We start from the raw sequence: 17,237 nt of genomic DNA on the forward strand, positions 1-17,237 counted from the left end.
TGACTTGGCCATAGTGTCCTAATGATTTAATTCCTAAGGTAAACTCAAGATGTATTTCTTGTATTTTAGAGCTCTTTTTTATTACTGTTGTCTGCTATATCATTATTCCATTGTATTTACATTTGTTTTAATTTGTTTCAGCCTAGTTTTTTTTAACTAGATTGGAAGTTCCTTGAAGGCAGCACCCGTATCTAAACATGTTTTTGTACAATTCATTGCCCTAATATTGTGCTTTGTGCTTGTTAGGCACCTAATTAATATTAATAGATGTTGGTAAAAAACAAGTTGTTCCAGTAACCAGATGTCAAATTGGGGCTATTTCCTTGTGGGCATCACCATTATAACTGTATGGAAAGTGGCATCTAGTGGTTGGTGTGTGTATTACAATTGCGTTTTTTTTTAAACCCCTGTGTACCAGAGTCATTATCGTAACCTAGGTGGAATAAATAGAATATAAATTAAATTTTTAGATTGAATTCAAAGAAATTTGTCCGTAATTACCAAATGTTTTGAGTAGTGATCTCATTATAACTACATATTAAGTAATAAAGAAGTGCAAAAGATGAAATTACTAATGTTTAAGAAAAATACTGTATAAAATTACTTCAAAAATCACATGCAAGAGTATTTAAAGCTTTATTGTTTATTTATAAATTATATTAGGAGTTGGAGGATATTGTTGGATACTGAGAAGTCAGAAATACAATTAAAAGAAAAATCACGTAATGTCTTCTCCATGTTAATGAAATCCTATTAAGCTATTGCTTTACATTATTCCCAGGAGCTTAATTTGTATTTTAAAAAGGAAGATCTCTTAATGAAAGATCAAAATGGAAAGTCACACCATCTTTTACTTACAACACCAAAAAACTGTGAACATATATTTACATATAATGTGCAGACATACATTCCAATGTCAAATGTTAATTATTCTCAGATTTACAACCATTTTTGTTTATCACTATGCTTTACTCCTTCATTAATGCATGTAATTGAGTGTTGATAATATGCACAATCTAATTCAGTGAATATGACCATTGACAGTTCTTATCTTGTGATTCAGTTTCTTCTAAAATTTGTAAGTTTGCACTTTGTAATCTAGAATTCATGTTTGCACAAAACAATATTATATATCTTAAATTAATCTCTGTTCCTGACACACTAATGAAATTTTTGTGTATGGGATTATCTGTCCCATTAGAGAGCAATACTGTACTGACTTTGTATCTCTCCCTGCACCTAACATAACATAGTGGCTGGCACATAACAGATGGTCAATAAATATGTGTTGAATTAGTTATATCTATTAGAAGGAATTGTGTCTTATTCATATTTAGTGCCTAACAAGTTTTCTGGCGTCAGTAATGCTCAGTTCATGTTTGATGAGTGTATAAGTCTGAATAAGTTTATTTAACCTGTTATGTTGTTGACATATAATACTAAAACCAAAGTGTATAACCTAATCACCTATGTATAGTAAATAATGACTGTGTAAGAGACTTTCAGTTAGAAATGTCAGGAGCAAATCTTTTACTGAAACAGCCTTTTGCAATGATAGTGAGAGATTCCCCCCAACATCAAGCCATTCTTGTTTGCTCTTATAATCAGGAAAAGGAGTTCCAGCATAAGGGTGGCTTCTAGTTGCGGCTGAGTCAGTTCGAAGTTATGACTAGAAGGATGAGGTCAGTACTTTGATAAGGATTGGGAAAGGTATTCTGGTAGTGATTGGAATAAAGGAAAGCATGGAGGGTCGGGAGAGAGGCTAAGGTTCTTTTTAAGTCATAGACTTTCAAGGCTGAGCATTGATAAACATTATTTGGTATTTACATCACATAAAAGTTTCTCTTACTTGATGAGAAGCATACCACCTTATTGTACATAAATGATGAGCCATCTACATATGTCAAACTAATTACTATTTGTTTTTCTAAGCAGTTCAGCTTCATGCCAGATTAAAGGATAGTTCTGGATGGCAGAAGTCATCTACTGTCTTCTTGTTTTCCTTATTTACAGGAAGATATTTTTCTGGCTTCAGGACCTCAATTTCTGATATGAGTGAATCAACTTGTTAGCAGTGGCTGCTTAGAACATGTAGGCTGTAGGAACAGCATTTGTGGTAAAGCTTGGAGCTGTTAAGACTGAGCTACTAGTGATGAAGAGAGTGGGAGCCACGAAAAGAAAGGTGGTAAAAGATAGTATTTATTTTATGCTCCATGATTGCTTATCTATGCAGAGAAGCAAGCAACTTCAAGTGGGAGGCATCCGTGTCTAGTTGCTAAGGTCATTGCTAATATAGATTAAGAGTTAGGAAAATAAAGGAGTTCCTAAGAGCTTGGACAAGTAGCAAATTATATTACAGGGATGTTGTGTGAATTTCTTTTTTATTTTTAACATCTTTTTTTTAAAGATGCTTTTCACTTTAAAATAATAAAAATTACATTTGCTCATTGTGAAAAGTTCAAACAAAAATGTATACAATAAAAGGAGAAAGCTTCCCCAGAGGTAATCATTATTTGCAATTTGGTATATATCCCTTCAGATATTTTTCTGGTATTTGTTTTACAAGTTTGGATTGTTGAATCTAGTTGAGCTGTAAGTCACATTCTGGTTTTGAGGTTCATATTTAATGATTTTCCTTCCTCTTTCTCTTCCTTATAGGCGTGCTATGGATGTTCTCCAGGATCAAAGTGTGACTGTAGTGGTGTAAAAGGAGAAAAGGTAAGAACTGATATGGGCCTTCAAAAATTAAGTAAAACAAGTAAAATAGTGTTTTTAATATTTAAAAAAAAACAAGGTGTCTACCTTGGCATCTAAATAAATAAAATGAATTGTACTATACTGCTTACTTTAGATAGCTGTGAGAATTAGACTATATCTCAGGAATCAGCAAGCATGCTTTGTAAAAGACCATATAGTATATATTTTAGGTTTGATGGGCCACACAAGGTTCTGTCACATATTTTTCTCTCATTTCTTTTTTAATCACCCTTTAAATGTGTGGAAAAAATGTTCTTAGATCTTGAACTATACAAACAGTCTTCTGATTGCATTTAGTCTACAACCTATAGTCTGCCAACCTCTGATCAATCTTACTGAAATCACTGACTTGATAAGCAAAGAAGAGAAAAACACTTAAAAAGGAACCAAGCACTTATCAGGCTACTAATCTGTGCTGAATACCATGCTAGGCAATTTCATGTATTTTTATCTAGTCCTTGTAATTTAATGATTGGTGAATCTCTATTTTTATCTCACTTTTTTCACAGCTGCACCCTTATTGTATAGATATGATGATTACAAAGTAAGTATTGGTGATGATTAAATAGCATAAACCTGGCCACTATGATTCAGTAACTGATATTGAAATTAGAAAATTAAAAAGGGGTAATGGGGGCTGGCGCAGTGGTCTAATGGTTATGTTCACATGCTTCACCTTGGTTGCCCAGGGTTTGTGGGTTTGGATCCCAGGGCATGGACCTACACACTGCTCATCAAGCCTTGCTGTAGTGGCATCCCACATACAAAGTAGTGGAAAATTGGCACACATGTTAGCTCAGGGCCAGTCTTCCTCACCAGAAAAAAAAAGGGATGGTGAGTTGTGGCCTAAGGAGAGTTATACTAGGATAAAGGGGATCATACTTTAATCTCCATTCTTTGAGGCTCAATAAGTGTTTTTGAATGAATTAGTGAATGTTATTGATTATAACTTGGTTGCTTCCAAGTTTTGACACCTCTGAATAAAGCTGCTATAAACATCTGTGTGCAGATTTTTGTGTGGATGTGAGTTTTCAACTCTTTTGAGTAAATACCAAAGAATTCTATTGCTGGATCATATGGTAAGAGTATGTTTAGTTTTGTAAGAAACCACCAAACTGTCTTCCAAAGTGGCTGTAGCATTTTTGCCCTCCCACCAGCAGTGAATTAGAGTTTCTTTTGCTCCATAGCCTTGTCAGCATTTGGTGTTGTCAGTGTCCTAGATTTTGGCCATTCTGAGGGGTTTGTAGTAGTATCCCATTGTTCTTTTAATTTGCATTTCCCTGATGACTTATAATGTGGAACATCTTTTCATATGCTTATTTGCCATCTGTATATCTTCTTTGGTGAGATGTCTGTTAAAAAAGTCTTTGGCCCATTTTTAAATTAGGTTGTTTTCTTATTGTTGAGTTTTGAGTTCTTTGTATATTTTGGATAATAGTCTTTTATCAGATGTGTCTTTTGCAAATATTTTCTTCCAGTCTTGGCTTGTCTTCTCATTCTCTTGACATTTGTCAAGAGACATTTGTCTTTCACAGAGCAGAAGTTTTTCATTTTATTGAAGTCCAGCTTATCAATTATTTCTTTCATGGATTGTGCCTTTGTTGTATCTAAAAAGTCATCGCCACACAAAATCATCTAGGTTTTCTCCTATGTTATCTTCTAGGAGTTCTATATTTTACATTTAGGTCTCTGATCCATTTTGAGTTATTTTTTGTGAAGGTGGAAGGTCTGTGTCTAGCTTAATTATTTTTTTTCACAGAATGTCCAGTTGTTTCAGCACCATTTGTTGAAAAGACAAGGAAATTTTTGTGAGTGATGGATATGTTCAATATTTTGATTGTCACATATGTGACAGAAATTTTCAAATTGCATAGCTTAAATATGTGCAATATATTGTATGTTAATTTTACCTCGATAAAACTGCTTTTAAAAAGTAAGTTTAACACAGAAATAATAAAACGTAGATTCCGCTGAAGGAATGTGTCCAAGTGCACACTGCTAAAATCAAACAAAACTCACCAGACTCGCAATGACAATGAGAAATTAACCAGATGACATCCTAGCATTCATGTCACAGTAAAACATTACCTAAACAAAGTGTGCCCCCATGTGTATGGTGATGGATGGTAATCAATCTTTGGGTGGTAAACATGATGTATCTGCACAGAAATCAAAATATAATGATGTACACCTGAAATTTACATGATGTTACAAACCAATGTTACTGCAATAAAAAAATAAATAAAAATTTAAAAATTAAAAAATAAAATAAAAAATAAATTAGCAATACATTGTAAACATTTAGACCACAGAACAAGTCAATGCAGTCAGTTACCAAGGGGAATCTCATGCATCCAGTTAATACTGAAGAGTTTCCTAAAATCTTACTTATATTTTCTAATAATTTATTTTTTATGTATTTTTTCCTGGGGTGCCTTGATGAAGATATATTATGACACAATGAGTAATTGGTAAGCATTATGCCTTTTGAAGGTTTCCTAGGTTTTTATTTGGCAGCCTGTACATTTTCTTTGGAACAAAGCCTGGCTTCTGAAGATTTGCATACTTGATCAAAACACATTGTTTTGGCCTCTCATAGACTGACTTTATTGAACTCATTTTGTCACCGTGTCACACAATTCATTGAGGGGCATATCATTAACAAATGTATGAAACTAAAAAGGAAAAAAACCCAAAAAGTAAAACAACAAAGCATGCCCCTCTACCAGTGGCATCAGCATTTACTGGGAGCTTGTTAGGAATGCAGATTCTTAGGCTCCATAGCAGAACTACTGGATCTAAAATTGGAGGTAGGGCCAGATAATCTGTGTTTTAACAAGCTATCCAAGTGGTTCTGAAACAAGCTAAAGTTTGAGATTTTCTGACCTAGATTATCTCCATTTTGACAGTTGCCAAAGATACATGTTCTTGTTCTCCCAGTTATATTACATCAAATATTTCTTTGTGATATATAATTACAAAAGCAAAAGAGAAAATACACAAAAAGAGGGTGAAATTGCCCATAATTGCATTACTTAATTAAATCATTGTTTTCATTTGTCCATTAAGGGTATTGCCTTACCCATATTTTTATATAATTTTTACATTTTTACAATATTATAATCCAAAATAATTTAAATCTCAATTGTCATTATAGCAGTTTGTCCTAATTTTTATTTTTCCTATCCTCAGAAATCTGACATTTTTCCTTTAATTTCATGTCTTCCTTGAGAACCTATTCTTAAAATATTTTTTTCTCATTTTTCCATGATCATGTAACTTTCTTATTGTGATGATAAAGTGCCTTTCCTGTAAAATCATAGCATTTTTATGGGTGCCTTTGACTCACAAACTAGGCTCTACTTATAATTAATCAGTCTGTTATCTTTCTTTTTAATACTGGCTTGTGGTAGATAAATCAGCTTTATCACAAAAAGTCATCCTTTGTACCTTTGTATAATTTCTCCTAACCCGACTCATTTTTTTTTCTGAAGTCTGGGCAAAAGCATGTGCCATGAATTTTATATATTCCATTAAGGAAGTTCATTCATTGAATATTTACTGAGTATTTTTTCTGTTAGGCACTAAGAATACAGTAATGAAGATAACATGATTGAGTAGATGAAGGGGTAATGGAGAGAGTGGAGTCAAGATTATTACAAATTTCTGGCTGAGGTAGCTAAGTTGTGCTATTTCCTGAAATAGGGAAGATGGTAGAAAGATAATGAATTTAATGTTGCTTATATTGTTTGCTCTTACACAACTTCTCTTCCCCCTAATTCTTCATGTGTAAAATGGAAATAATGATAGTATTTACCTCATATTGTCATTGGGAGGATTAAATAAGATAAAAGATGGAAAGAATTTAGAATAAACTCTGCCACATAGAAAACACTCAATACATGTTTTCTATTATTATTTTTGTTGAGTTTTAGGCACCTGTGTGATATTCAAGTGGAGGTGTTTTAAGAGAGTTGGCCCTGTGAGCCTAGCTTTTAGGAAAAATGTGTTGATATTTGAGATTTCCCATGGAAAGAGAGAGAAAGGATCAAAAAAGGAATTCAGAGTAATACCAATAATTAAGGAACAGGCAAAGAGAGAAGATTATTCCACAAAGAAAAATAGGAGTGATTTTTTATCCAAATACAGGCAGGCAACATAAAACAGTTTTTTTTTTTTTAAAGTTTGACCTTCAGGAATAGACACACTACACCATTTTCTATGTTTGTGTTAGCAAATTACAGTAAAATCTAGATTAGTTGTAAGGATTAAATGATTGCCAACACAACAGGCACACAACAAATGTCAGCCTTCCTAACCATCTGTATTGAGAATTAGGTGGCAGACCCTCTCTCATCCCCTCCTCATGGAAGTCTTCTGTAGTTTCTACTGGAGGAAACTTTCTCCCTTTCAAAGGCTGAGGATTGCTTTCATAATTCTTTTTGCTACTGTCCAGTGGCTGCCCTTCTATCTTGGTATAATATTTCTCAGTCAGATAGATAGGACCACAACATTCTTTGACTATACTGTGAGGAGATTTCAGGGTATAGAATTTATAGATGTATGATTTTATTAATACCAACACACGTAAGCTTTTTAGCACCCTCTACTTTTCAATTTCTAGCTTATTCCTCTCTTATCTGTAGCCCAGAAAGCAGTTTTGCTTCTGAGAAAATATGGCTCTCTTCAAGCATTATACTCAAGTTTTGGCAGAGGTATACTCTTAAATACCAGCGGAAATCCCAAAATGTAGCAGTGTTTTCCACTTATGGAAATCTTCTTGAACTAGATTTTTTTTTCCTTTTAGCTTCCTTTCTGACTGGCACTTGTGATCAGATTTCTACTACTAGCTCTGCCAGGAATGGGCTATGTAATGATTTGAGGCAATCCAACTCTTAAAATTTTGAATCCTTTATTTCTCCCTTCTTGCTGTATTTCCTTTAAAATAATTTGGTTGAGGTTGAGGAATACCAAATTATCATAATTCTATGACTAACTAAAACAACAAAGAAATATATTTATAGAAAATAGAAAATGTAGTAATATGTCAATAATAATTGTTGTCAAAACTACAGGAATGTTTAGACCTACCATTAATTGGCTAGCATTTGCTTCGTTGGCTTTGAAGTAATAAGTGGAAATTGACCAGAAGTAACCTTTTGAAAGTACTTATATTTGTTATAGGATGATTCAATGGAACAAGGAATTATTCAATAGAGAATTATCTAAGCTTTCTAGACTAAACTTAGTACTTACCACACACATGTGCGCGCGCACACACACACACACACACTGGGAGTATGAATAAAAGTCTATTGTACTTTAACATCTAAGGGTATGTGCCTCCAATGGCCCGTTAGTCAGTTGTCTTATAGATATGAATGTTTTCTCTTTCTCAGGTGCTGCCTAGGCTGTCACTGTGGATAGAATTTGGTGAGAGGGTTCCCAGAATGAGATCCGGAGCCTCTGGCCAGAGACTCAGCCATTTAGCCTTAGGGAAGTAGAGGAACTGCTTGCAGCCCTGCGGTTGGGAGCATGTGGAATGGAGCTGTGAGCCCTCAGGATCCTTAAACATAATAGTAGTGAATTTGCTTTCTGTGATTGGATCCCCGGGGGTGTTGGGGTTCACATGCTTACTACGATTGGCTGTATGCAAGTTAACTACCCCTAATGTGTCGATCTAATGGTGTGTTAGTACACATGGTGGCTCTGCTGTCCCTACCTTTCTGGCTGTACAGATATACACATCAGGCAACCTTACTGTGTAGATGCTGATAAGTTGTGGTGGACCCTCACTGGTAGGTAGGTAGCCCTCCCGTGCTGGTGTTGATAAGTGCTGTAGTCAGAACTGGGACTTAAATCACAATTCAAATAGTAATTCTGAGTAGAAGAATTACTGGTGTTGTTTTCTTTATGTATATATTTTTTGTTTTCTTCAATAGACATGCATTCTTTTGAATTTTTGATGTTCTAGAGCCTTTTTCTGGTTAATTTATCTTCAGTCAGCTAATGGTTTCCATTTTGATTATTCCTGCAAGTCTTCTACTTTACAAGTCTGAAAGCTTCTCTGATGGTTTTCTTTTATCCTTCTTCATCCCTGCACCATATTTATTTCATGTAACCCTTCAGACCTGGTTTCCTGGATTTATTGCCATCTTCCCTGTTAAACTCTTAATGTCACTGTGTTTAAACCTCACTTCACCTCTGATATGCTTTTTACTTTTACAAGAAAGCAAGAGATTATATTACCATATATGATATCAATTTAGAGTGGTTTGTGTTTTTTTCACTCAGATCTTACAGGTTTCCCTATGTGGGTGGATACTGTGAATTTAGTACCATTAAATTAAGTTAGTTTTCTCTAGATGGTCTTTTGATCTTTTTGAATCGCAGCCATACCTGTGCTTAAAAATTCGCAAATGACTTTGCCTTTCATTCTTGTTCAATTGCAGGGGGAGAGAGGATTTCCAGGTTTGAAAGGCCATCCAGGTTTGCCTGGATTTCCAGGTCCAGAAGGGCCTCCAGGGCCTCGGGGACAAAAGGTATGTGCCAAGTTGCCAACCAGGACTACCAGAGGAATTAAGCCATCTTAAATGTGGAAGTAGGTGTCAAATCAAATACAAACTTACTGAATTATAGCCAGAAACTAATATTTAAATAAAACAATACAATGTCCTAGAGTTTATACTTTATTGTTAGTTTTTTTTAAAAAAATGAAAATTATTGCCATATTCAGATGTTTTTGGAAGATCTATTAATTGTGTGTGGTTAATAGGATCCTTAACAAAAATTAAGTTCTGTCAGGAGCTCAGCTGAGCTGGATAGAGCTGAACTGCCAGGTGTCAGAGTAGTTAAGACAACAAGCCAAAAGGAAAGTAACAGTCAAGCCTTGAGTTACTTACTGTGACAGTATAAGCAAAACGTTAAACCAAAGAAAGGGCCAACTTCCCCACTGTTCCATTTTTCTGCATGGAAGAGTGCCAGTGAGAGTCAGATGGATCAGAATAGACATAGGGAATTGTTTCACTGCTGAGGGAGCTGGGAGCAAAAAACTCCTGTTGTTTTCTATAGACCCAAGGTGGGGTGGGAGAAGGGAGAGGGGGAAGGGCTAGGAGTGGAAAACTACTGACTCAGAGTGCAGAAAAAGTTTCCTTAAGGTTACCCTCTCTCCCATTAAAAAGGTCTCCAGTAAGTCTCCAGATAAAGAGGTCTTTCAATGCAGACATGCATAAGAGCATGACAAGCCAAGGGGCCTGAATCCTTGTCTACAACTCCCTTTAGAGAGTGCCATGCATTGTCTGTGCACTAAGTCTCGTGTGGGATGGGCAGCTTTCCTGTATGAGGCCTACCATTAAGGCCTTTGTAATTGCCTATGGTTGAGCCTGAAAAATCACACATAGGTTTTTAGCCAGGAACCAGACTCCTAAATTCCATCTCTTGATTTTTCGGGACCCAAGTGAGAAACATAGGCTATGCCATCATGGATCTGAATGGGTTGGACTTTGAGTGGCCATGACAAAAATTGGGTAATTAGTCTGAGGCCACAGAGAATCATGGTCATGATCAAAATTATTCCAAGCAGGACAGTCAGGCCTGCCTGGAGGATTGAGTGTTAACCATGAGCCTCAACCATTGCCAAGCTAGGAATAGATGGCCCATAGCCCACCCAATCTAATTTAGACAGCCAAGAGCCTTTTTTCTTAAGCTCATGATGAACTGTTCTACTTTGCCAGTTTTAGGCATCTAGGTGCAACACAAGATACTGGCAATAGCAAGACCCCTCCTTGGTTGGCCAGCAGGAAGTTGAGGGCTATGCTGTTATCCAACACTACTTGGGCCAAGTAATTGAGGCACGTCTCTTGTGCTTCCAAAGCTGAAGTAGTGTCATTAATGATTTAGTAGAGGTCAAGGAGAGGTTGCACACAACCTTTTCTAATTGAATGACCCTGATAGTGGGAAAAGTTGCCTGGAGCAAGCATACTCATGAGCATAGAGTCAGTAATACCACATGACAATTCTCCTGAGTAACCAGAGTCTGGTTTGGGAGTTCTTCTCTTACTCTATTTAGTATGATATGACCCATGGGAGGGGCTGTTTTGAATGTTCAGAAGTCTCTTTTCAATGCCCCATATGTACATGGTACATTGGTAAGAATGTCAAAGGCCTGGCTTTTACAAAAGAAATAATTCCCCAAGGGGGACACACACAGTATTGGGAGTGTAAAAGTCATTGATTACCATGGGGATCAAATAGCCAGAAGTCACTCCTGGTGGGCAGAGTCCCTGAGTAGAATTGGAAAATTTGTATAACGTTAGGGGAGGGGGAGGAGAAGGTCGCCACTGTTGAGGTCGCAATAGCTGCAGTGGCAGACCCCATATCTCTTTTCCCAGATACGTCAGTTAATCCCATCTTAGACAAGAGCAAGTTGACATCTGAGGAGGCGTTTTTTTTCTGTAGTGTCAGGGTCCAACTGTGGCAACACATCAGGTCCAGTGTAATAGGGCTGAGGTATCTAAGATACTAAAAAGTTCCATGTTTAGAGAGATGTCCATTTGTTGTAGTCAGTGGCATAGCACTCAGACGTTTATCTGTGGGGTTGGATGATGGTTGTCATATCCAGCAGTTAATCAAATTCAAAGTGCTGGCAACTACCTGTGACAGGTGTTATCAATGAATTTGGAGAGGTGGAAGTCACACAGGCTCTTCTGTGGGAGAGAAAGAAGGGGATATAGATCCATACACCCTCCCTTTCCCATACCCAGGCTCATGGATTTGAAGATGCTGTCGTCCTATCAGTTGGGAAGACATGTCCCCATTGACTGCAATGTGGGCAGTCTCTCCTATACCATGAGCAAGGATAGCATCTCATGTGCATGTTAAGTAGGGAATGGAAAGAGATAAAGTGAATTTTAAGATTGGGAGAAGTTCCTGTTTTGTTTTTTAAAAAATGGCTGTTTTGGCTCATTGCCCTTTACCATCTGTATTAAGTTGACTGGTGAACTGATATATGAAAGGGCCAGTTCTGTTCATTTGCCTGGAAAGGAAAAGTGGTTTAAAAACCTGTTTTTCCTAATTTTATCTCATGTAATAGTGGCACATCATGTCATTAGAGTATTAAGAAAAACAAGTGGATACTCATCAGATAGTCCTCCCAATAAAGGAGGAAAATTAATTTAAATGTATAAATACTTTTTAACACTTAACTATACCACAGCATAGATTGTGGGGTATGCTTGTGCATGATCTCTGAGGAGGTGGCAGTATGTCACGGTACTTTTGTTAGATTCAAGATCAGAAGGGACTCGTGCTAAGTTTCCTGAGTAGAAATTTACACTGAGGAAAAAGCAAGACTTGAAACGACTGCATAGAATTTAAGTAGATGGGGCATTCAACATAATTTCGTATGTCTAAGGAGTTACAAAAACAGCAGAAAGTTTCTCATGTGCCCAGGAATGGGTCAGAGGTAGCAGAGAGATCTGAAAGAGTCTGGTGGATGGAATTGAGCACTGACTCAGCAGCAATCCATGCAGACTTTTGGCATGGGACATCCCAATGAATTCCAGCTTGGACTAGACTCTCCCATCCTCAACACCTAGGAACTACTTAACCTCTCCATAACTTAGGCACAGCTTTGTGAAAATGAGTTGGGACCTCCAATTGACTGAGATTAAATTTCAGCCATGTTAGTGAAATGGATGCTTTGAAACAGAAATTAAGTTGAACCATAGAAAAAAAAGTTACACTTCTTGCACCCAAGTTTATCTTGGATTAGAGGCGGAGGTTCTTGTACACCATGCTTGCTGAGACGTGGCCGTGTTTTGGGGTTATTTTTGCTGAGGAATATTCGCCCTGGGCTAACACCTGTCACCAGTCTTCCTCTTTTTGCTTGAGGAAGATTTGCCGTGAGCTAACATGTGTGCCAGTCTTCCTCTATTTTGTATGTGGGTCGCTGCCAAAGCATGGCCACCGACAAGTGGTGTAGGTCTGCACCCCGGCACTGAACCTGGGCTACCGAAGCAGAGCATGCCAAATTTAACCACTAGGCTGAGAGGGGGCAGTTTTAATAAAGATTTGTGTCAGACTAAAAGAAGTTAACTACACCAGAATTCCTTTGAAATAATTTAGCATTAACTGGAGCTATTCTACAATAGTATGATAATTTTTAAAGGTGTGGTTGTATGCAGTTTAAATTTAGAAAGCAGTCCGAGCTTTTGCTGTGATTCCATTTCAGTATTCATTAAAATGATAAGGTTGGGCTGCTTTCTAAACTTTTGGGATTCTGAAATTGAAGTACTTTCTGCTTCTACCTACAGCATGACCTCATGCTTCCGAACATAGCTGAATTTGTACATTTTATGTGATTGGATATTCTGGTACATGTGTATATATTAACATATATACTGAGTCAGAATTTTTGTAGGATTATTCTTTAATCTGTATACTCCTATGTTTGAAAGTAAAGATACATAAAAAGAAATATATATATATAACAAATATATATATATATAGGAGTGTATATACAAAATTTTCTAAAGGATTTCTTTATTCTTACAAATAAAACTTAGTTTTCGATAGATAATATATTCACTTTATTCAAAATAAATTATCATAAGAAGGTATACAATGAAACAGATCTCCTTTCCACTTGTGTTCATTAGCCACTGAGTTCTACATATCCATAATAGGTACTCATTTATGTTATTTTCTTGTGAATATGCCCAAGAATTTTTAATAAATATTCATGCAAATAAAAATATATACATACACATACATGTGTATAAACATACAGACATATTTTTGCCTCCCTTTGTTTATGAAATGGTAGCATATTCAACACATTGTTTGACTTTTGTTTTTTATTTCATATATGTTGTAGATATCCCATATCAGTATACAAAGAACCTCTGTATTATTTTTTATAACTGCATTGTATTCCATTGTGTGTAGAAACCATAATTTATCAAGCCCAGTCCCTATTGATAATCATTTAGATAGTTTTCAATTTTTTGCCACTAAAAACAGTGCTGCTAGATGTACAATTTTAATAGATTTCCTTTCCCCAATAAGGGATTATCTCTGTAAGGTTACTAGAAGTGGTATTGCTGGATCAGAGGGTACATGTTTTAAATGTTTTTATGGATATTGCCAAATTTCACCCCAAGAAGTTGTATGATTTATCCTTGGTTCACCAATATACAAGGAGATCAATTTCCCTATAGCTTAACCAACCCTATTATGAAACTTGGATTTCTGCCAATATGATAGGTGAAAAATACTCTCTCAATGTACTTTATGTTTGCATTTCTCTTATTAAGAGTGAGTTCAAGCATCTTTTCATAGGTCTGAGAATCAGTTGTGTTTTCTTTTGTATGAACTATCTATTCATCACTTGCCCATTTTTCTACTGGATTGTTGGTGTTTTCAGAGTTCAGTGAGCTATTTATATATTAGCGAGATTACCCTTTGTCTGTGTTGCGAGTTGCAATTATTTCCTCCTAATTTGTCATTTGTCTGTGCTGAGTGTGTACGTGTGTGTGTATATTCATATGTCTCTGTGTGTGTTTTTCAAAGGTCTTTTATGGATTTTGAATTTTGAGTAGGAAATGCCTTACCCACTGTAAGATTATAAAGTAATTCTCCTGTGTTTTCTTGCAGTATTTTAATAGTTTTGTTTTTTACATGTAAACATTTTATCCATTTCTAATTCATCCTGGTGTATGGTTTGTGATATAAGTTCCACCTTTATTTTTTTTTTCCAGATGTCCTCACAAGTGTGTCCCAATATAATTTTCCCCACTAACTTGCAGTGCCACTTTCATTATAAACCAAATGTGCATGAATATATGGACTTGTTTCTGGACTTTCCATACTCTTCCAATGGTCTGCTTATTCAAATATCAGAACCAAACTATTTTTTTTTTGAGGAAGATTAGCCCTGAGCTAACTGCTGCTGATCCTCCTCTTTTTGCTGAGGAAGACTGGCCCTGAGCTAACATCCATGCTCATCTTCCTCTACTTTATATGTGGGACGCCTACCACAGCATGGCGTGCCAAGTGGTGGCATGTCCGCACCCAGAATCTGAACCGGTGAACCCCAGGCCGCTGAGAAGCGGAACGTGCGCACTTAACCACTGCAGCACTTGGCCAGCCCCAGAACCAACCTATTATAATTATTGATGTCTTATGCTATAATTTTATATCTGACAAGGCTAGTGTCCCCTCATTGTTCTTTTTTTTCTTCAAAATTTTCCTCAGTGTTCTTACTGGTTTATTTTTCTATATGAACTTTAGAGTCACCTTGTCCAGTTTAAAAATAAACTTGTATTATTTCTATTTTTATTGTATCAAATTTGTGACTAAATTTATTGAAAATTGACTTTTTTATGTTGAATCCTATTCTCCAGGAACATGAAGTGCCTTTCCGTTTGTTCAAGCCATCCTTTTTGAACTTCAGAATTGTTTTAAACTTTTCTCCTTAAAAATCTTGTACATATTTTAAGTTTTTCGTAAATTGCATATTTTCTTCCCTTATGTGTTCTAACTAGAAGTTGTTGGCATATAAGAAAGCTATTGATTTCTTCATATTAATTTTATATACAATTATCTTACTGAATTATCTTGTTAATATAGTAGTTTTTCACATAATTAACGGGGTTTCCATGCATACAATCATATCATTTGCAAATAGTGATCGTTTTGTCTCATCCTTTCCAATTTTTATATCTCTAATTTCTCTCTTATTTAACCATGTTGGTTAGTACAGTCAGTACAATATTAAGGCATCCTTGTCTTATTTCTGTCTTTAGTAGGGAGACACAAAAACAATTCATTGAACAAACTGTCTTTTAGTTGTTTTAAAATAGAATTAGATTTGCTTTAAATCTCCTCAGAGATGCATCTGTTGTGGAAAGAGTAGATTATTAAACTTTTTTAAAGGAAGTTGTCATAGGCAGAATAATACCCACTCCCTAAAGATGTCCATGATCTAATACACGGAACCTCCGAGTATATTAGGTTACATAGACAAGTGAAATTAAGATTGCAGATGGAATTAAAGTTGCTAATCAGCTGATCTTAAACTAGGGAGATTATCCTGGATTATCTGGGTGGGCCGAGTGTAATTACAAAGGTCCTTTAAATGTGGAAGAGGGAGGCAGAAGAATCAGTGTCAGAGTGATGCAATGTTAGAAAGACTCGTTCAACCGTTGTTGGCTTTGAAGATTGAAGAAGGCCATGAGCTAAGGAATCCTGATGGCTCTAGAAGCTGGAGAAGGAAAGGAAATAGATTCCTCCCCTAGAACCCCCAGACAGTAACACAACTCTGCCGCTGAGACCCCTGTCATACTTCTGACATTCAGAACTGTGCAGTTATGTTGTTTTAAGCCACTAAGTTTGTGGTAATTTGTAGCAGCAGCATAGGAAACTAATCCACCAGGTAACTCTCCAAATGAAGCTTTTCATGGAACCCCACATGAAACAGATAAAAACAGAGCTGTGCTGGTTAAAGAAGGGCTGTGACATAGGCATCGAGGAACCTCCAGTGGAACCTCTAGGGTTGTGAGTTGAGTAGTTTGGAAACCACTTATGGAAAGCAAGATGTCCCAGTTGAATAAAAGCTATCTAAAGCCTCAGGCAGTGGCCTACCAGCTATATGTTCCACTAAAATTCCCACCTTTTGGAGCAGAATTAGGTTTTCTTTATTCCATTTTTTATAGAAACTAATAAAAATTTAGTCAGGCAAAACTTTAAATTCTCAGCAATGAGGTTGTAGCTAGAAATGGGTAAATAGATGAACATACATGTGGGCAGCCTCTTTTGCGCATCTACAGCAGAAGCTAGAAAGGAAAGTCTATGGTTCTTTCTTGTTCCTTCTTAAGTTCTGCCAGTAGAAAGTGCCTTATAAAACAAAGCAAATGTTTAAAACAGCAAACTCAAGAACAGCACGTATTTGGGCTCAGAGCTGATGCTATTTATTACCAGCATGGCGAACAGATTGATATAATACAGAAACCGCCCAGATTTTCAGCTCTTATTTTGTTTATGCATAAATGATTTGGGAAATATCTATACCACTATTTCATCTTTGTTTTCTTGCATGATTCATAGTTAACTTTACAGATATAAGTTTCTTTTATGTGTCAGCAGTTTTCCTCTCAGTAAATAAAGGCCTTTCTCATTTTTTGTTATATAACTTACCTGAATGCTTTCAGTTTCAATAATAAATGCTTCTCCGTTGGGTGTGTGAGTTTCTTACTAACGTTCACAAAGGTTCACACAAATTTAAGTCTTTTTTATTATATAAATTAGTTATTTGAAGGCTATTTTTGAAGAAAAAAAACTAAATATGTTATACTTTTCAGGGTGATGATGGAATTCCAGGGCCACCAGGACCAAAAGGGATCAGAGTAAGTGATATTTGCTGTATGTCAAATGCTTTGTTGGTCAAAACAAAGAAAAAGCAGAGCAAGTGTTATGAGACA

General features: G+C 36.1%; 1 protein-coding gene across 2 annotated transcripts in view; it reads left to right on the forward strand.

Annotated features, from left to right (window-relative positions):
- COL4A5 (collagen type IV alpha 5 chain) overlaps nt 1–17,237 on the forward strand; it is a 225,760-nt gene that overhangs the window by 87,249 nt on the left and 121,274 nt on the right. For both annotated transcript variants that reach the window (XM_014854622.3, XM_070502136.1), the window contains exons 2-4: nt 2,659–2,718; nt 9,210–9,299; nt 17,118–17,162. In XM_014854622.3, coding sequence (XP_014710108.2) covers nt 2,659–2,718; nt 9,210–9,299; nt 17,118–17,162 — 195 coding nt within the window. The remainder of the gene's footprint in view (nt 1–2,658; nt 2,719–9,209; nt 9,300–17,117; nt 17,163–17,237) is intronic.

This window comes from Equus asinus, chromosome X, assembly GCF_041296235.1.
Source record: "Equus asinus isolate D_3611 breed Donkey chromosome X, EquAss-T2T_v2, whole genome shotgun sequence".
Lineage (NCBI taxonomy): Eukaryota > Metazoa > Chordata > Mammalia > Perissodactyla > Equidae > Equus > Equus asinus.